This window comes from Tarenaya hassleriana, unplaced genomic scaffold (genome assembly GCF_000463585.1).
Source record: "Tarenaya hassleriana unplaced genomic scaffold, ASM46358v1 Cleome42, whole genome shotgun sequence".
Classification (NCBI taxonomy): Eukaryota; Viridiplantae; Streptophyta; class Magnoliopsida; order Brassicales; family Cleomaceae; genus Tarenaya; species Tarenaya hassleriana.
This window is the reverse complement of record NW_010966986.1, coordinates 818,614-823,697: the sequence shown is the minus strand read 5'-3', so window position 1 is coordinate 823,697 and position 5,084 is coordinate 818,614. Positions and strand designations below refer to the sequence as shown.

The 5,084-nt window shown below is 36.0% G+C and overlaps 1 protein-coding gene across 2 annotated transcripts in view; it reads right to left on the bottom strand.

Annotated features, from left to right (window-relative positions):
• LOC104825108 (scarecrow-like protein 8) overlaps window positions 1–1,614 on the bottom strand; it is a 2,457-nt gene extending 843 nt beyond the window's left edge. The window contains exon 1 of one of the 2 annotated variants that reach the window (XM_010557377.1): window positions 113–1,614. In XM_010557377.1, the coding sequence (XP_010555679.1) occupies window positions 113–1,479 (1,367 nt within the window). In that variant the 5' untranslated portion in view covers window positions 1,480–1,614. The remainder of the gene's footprint in view (window positions 1–112) is intronic. The other variant, XM_010557375.1, reaches the window with a different exon arrangement.
• Window positions 1,615–5,084: the final 3,470 nt, after the last annotated feature.

Below are 5,084 nucleotides of genomic sequence, written 5' to 3'. Positions count from 1 at the left end.
GGGGACTCGGAAGATCTTGAAGGCCAAGTTCACGGCGAGTGGCTCGTCCGGGTCGCACCCGAGTGACTCGCGACTCAGATTGCCGAGTCTCACACTCGACACCACGTTGAACCTCAGGGTGATACCGAGTCGTTCACCGAGTTGTCTCAGAAAATCTCCGACGGAATTCAGCCTCTCTTCCCCGCCACTTGAGACAGCAGAGCCGTCGCCTTTATCCACCACGGCCGTGATCTTAACCACCAGAGGAACCTTACCGTTCCGGCGCGTGGAGAGCTCGTGGAGGAGGTTCACGTACTGTCCGCCTTGTCCGACGTCGAAATCGACAACGTGGAGGAGCCCGTCGCTACCAACGGCGTCGGCGGAGCCAAGCGTTGCTTCGAGGATGGAGAGATTCGCGGCCATGAAACCGAGCTTGAAACAAGGAGACAGCTCGTAGAGCAACTGGATCGAGCCCAGATGCTGATTTCCGTACAGTTCCGACGCCGGAGCAGGGTTTCCCGCTGGGTTGAGCCGCGATCTAAGCGCCGATAACATGAACGCCGTGACCTTCTGCTCGGAATTCGCCTTTGGATTCGGCGTTTGAGTCACACGAGCGAGGATCTCCGCCGCTATGTCCGTCTTCCCTTCGGAGATGGCCGTCGCGATTTCCATTATTGTTTGTCTTGGGCAGAGCGACATGGGCGAAGCTGCAGACGGCGAAGATGAAGACGATGAAGACGAGCAGCTCGGAGAAGACGTAACCGGGTTCGGAGTCGGAGTCGGAGTCGGGCTCGGGCTCATCACCGGGTTCACCAGGCATTGTATTGTCTCCGACCATTCGCTGTTCGCATTGGTAATAACGGAGACATCATCATCGTCACCTTGTCCATCGCCGTCATCGTCCAAAAGCCGTTTCTCGAGCTCTTTCAATCTGCTCATCATCTTCTCCGAATCTTGACTCGGCTGAGCTCGGTTCTGAACTGAGTCAACACACGGAACACCCTGCAACGCTGTATTATTACCCGACCCGAATCCCATTCGTGCCCCAACGCCGCAAAGACCCAAACCAGGTTGCGGCGTCTGAGACATATGATGCGATCTGACATGCGGAAGGATCGGTAACCCAAACCGCTGAGTCGACGATGACGAACCGCCCAACAAATTGATATCATTCGCAGTGAGATCGAGCAAAGGCGATATCGGCGACGGAAGGTTCTGGAAAGTTCTGGGCTTGACGGAGCGCAGAAGAAGCGCGTTGAGAGCCGCCGGATTCTGGAATTGCGCCGCCTGAAAATCTGCCAGAGTGCGTTTCCCGGCTAACCCATGTCCGCCGGAATTCATGTTTCCGATCTGGTCGAAGAAAATCCCGGGGAGCTGGTTCCTGTACGATGGATGAGGTATCGGAGGATTGTTGCTGTTGTTATTGTTGCCAGAGTTCATGGATCGTCCGCCGCCGGCGAAAAACTCCGGCCCACCTCCTCCGGAGAACCCAGATGCCATTTCGTGAATAGAACTCAAATCTAATTCCTCGGAAAATGATGAAATTGAAACGACTATTCCTCAATAAAGAAATCTGATTTGGACGAAACGCATGATGAAGTTAAAGATTACTGAGAAAATATGGAGAGAGCGAGATTGCTTTCTCTTATGGCAAATTGAACATGATTGCGACGAAACATATATAAAGGAGAGAACGAGAGAGTTAACAACCGTTCGATCAGGTTCGGTGATTTACCGAATTACCCTTAGAAGAAACATCGGACGGTTAGGATAGCTTCACCGTTTTCTAACCGAATGTTTTCTCTTACCAGTCAGACCAGTTACGAACAACGAGGGTAACCTGACCTTTGTGCCGACACGTGTAACGCCACTATTCAGCTGTGACACTGGATGTGGTCATTACCTGTCAGAATAGAAACGTCCCTTGAAATGAGTTTGGTCATTTGTAGTTTTGTGCCACGTTGATATCTTTTCTTTTCTCTCTTAAGATTTAGTCTTCGTGAACGGGATCACCGGCTAAATCCGGTGGGCCCACCGACACGAGTCGGTCACTTCACTTTAAATTTTGAGTTGAGAACTTGTGAGAACAGTTGGCTTACCACGAGCAAAATAATATAATTACTGTATATTCATTTATTAATTTGATCAATATATATTACGGAAAAAATAAATGCATTCCTCTTTATAAAAACATTTTATGCTCTAATTACTAATCTAATTTTCATTTGATTAGAAAATAAATTTTGCAATTAGAAAAACGTTTTGCTATTGTAATATTAACATAGATATACAAATTCATACAAAAAACCATAGATATACAAATTGACTAAAAGCCTGACAAATATGAAAACGCAAAAAAAATTCTGAAATTTTGAAATTAATACGTTTTTATATTTTCTAGCATATAATAATGTCGTTGAACGTCAATTTAAGTCGTGAAAAAGTTTGGGGTTTTCAAAGATATTTTAATTTCTCGTATATTAGTTTCAAGTTGTATTATCCTTTATATGCCCCCTCATAGATATATATTTATTTTTTAATTTAAAAATGCGAATTTATTTGCATACCGTAAAAACTGAAAAATATACAACACATTCAAATTAAGATTGATTGTCAAACGATTCCATTGCCATTAAAATAAACTATTTGTTAGAAAATGATAATCTAAGGTAAAGAATCAGATTGACCTTTGCGATTAAACGACCACCAAACTATAGCATATTAATTAATATATTCATATGATATGCTCTGTTGGATTTTATAGACTATATAATATATATATTCAGTTAAATATAAAAATAAAATAGGATCCCAATTAATGCCCACGACTCTTTTGACCATAGGAAAAACAAAAAGGGTGTTTATGAAAATAAAGTACAAATGCAAACTAAAATTAAGAAATAAAAATATTATTGGGGACCAAAAGTTAGGATCAGGACATGCACTTTCCAAGAAAAGGGTTTAAATTTCCATCCGTTGTTATTTGTATTTTGTAACATGGAATTCTATGTGTTCATACACATGAATAAATTATCTTTACATATATTATAATTATAATCACTAGATGTGATTATTTATAAGTTCAACGATTATTTTTAATTGATTAATTGTGTGTATAATATATATAATATGAATATAGAGATTATAAGTAGCGTGGAAAGAGGATGACCAGCTTTTATTATGAAAACCATTAAGACAATTGTGTATATTGTATTCTATATTCATTACCAATTCATGCATATGATATAATATAATATATGAGTCGGTCCATACGGTTATTTAAATAAAAGAATATTAAAGCCACAAACATAAGTTTGACATGTTTTGGTGGGTTGCGTGAAGGCAAAACTTAATGAAGATAAAATTCAGGCAGGAGCTTAATATTCCAAAGCACCGTTCATCTTTTATTTCACTTTAATATATATATATATATATGATTCTGAAACGTTTTTATTTTTCTTGTACTTTCTTAGTTTTATCTTGGGAGAATTTCATATAAGCATCTTGACTATTTTCTTATTGATATATAAAAGTGATCGGTCTTATAATTATATTCCAAACGTATAAATGTTTTAAGTATTTTCATATATTAACATATAATCGTTAATAATATTCATTTCTATTGAATGTCCTGATTATATTTAAATTTATACGTTTTAGTCTTTATTCTTGAGTTTATTATTATTATAATAAAAAGATACATTTATACATTCACATATATATATATATATATGTTTTGTTTTATCTATATACGATTCTCCATTTTTTTCAAGTATAATATGACAATATCTTTAATTGTGAGCTCCCCACGTGGTCTACTGGTCCCTTGCCTACCTCCGACCCTTCTCCGCCATATATAATAAACTCAACGATATCCAATCTTTCTTAGCAAATAAATAGTTTTATTTAGTTTATGTCTAAATTATTTGGTAGATATATATATATATATATATATATATATCGAGATACCAAGATATTTTTTTTTTGGTGAAAGATACCAAGATATTAGCAAAACATCATAGCCTATTTAAAATTTGATAGAAAATGAAATCACTTATGAACTGTCCTCTAAATATTGTTTACATTAAATTTGTCATTTATGCATAAAATATCATAGTCGATGTACATATGTATGCACTCATATTTATGTGTGTGTGTATACAAATTAAGTTTATTTAAATAAAATTAATCAAATTTGAATATAATCCAAATGGAGTAAAAATATAAACGAATCTAAAATAAACTTTTTATAAATAAATCTATTTAAATTATAAAAAGTAATAACATTGAAACTGATAAAAAAAATTAAATAAAATAGTTTTTTTATAAAATTATAAATCAATATGAAATAAAAGAACTCGTATACCTAAGAATTGCTCCAATGAGTACAACGAATATACTTTTATTATGATTGAGTTCCATTTCTTCCAATCATTCATGTATTGTAATTTTCAGTGGGAAAAATATGCATGAAATCCAAATCTATATAAAATAATTGATTCAAGAAGACAATTTCTTAACCTTTTTTTCTAAAGTAATAAAGAATATAGCACAAAAAATACAAATGTGACATATAAATCTCATACAAATATAAATCTCAGATTCATATAATTTTTTATTTATATAATTTAAATTTATCGAGAGATCGAAAATAGAATAAATGTTTTTCTCATTTTAATTAAAAAATGTTATAGTAATGTAGGCGGCACATTCTATCAATTTTTTAAAATTAAAAAAAAAAAAATCTTATTAGTGCGACATGGGCTTTTATCAAAAATACCCCTATTATGCTACAAAGACTTCAAGGCATACCCCTGCAAAAATAAAAAAAAAAATTAGTTCAAAACATACCCTTATAATTATGTTATTCCCATAATACCCATTGGCGTGGGTCCCAATGACAGAAACAGAAGAGAGAGAAAACAGTTTTCGGTTCCCTATGAAAAAATTTAAATATTTTAAAATTTTTAAACCCCCCTCCGCCACAAAAAGTTAAATTTTTCGCGTGAATTTTAAAATTTTTCGGTGTGACCAGTGTGACCAGTGTGCCCAGGTGACCAGTGTGACTAGTGTGACCAGTGTGACCAAAACTAAATTTTGAACGG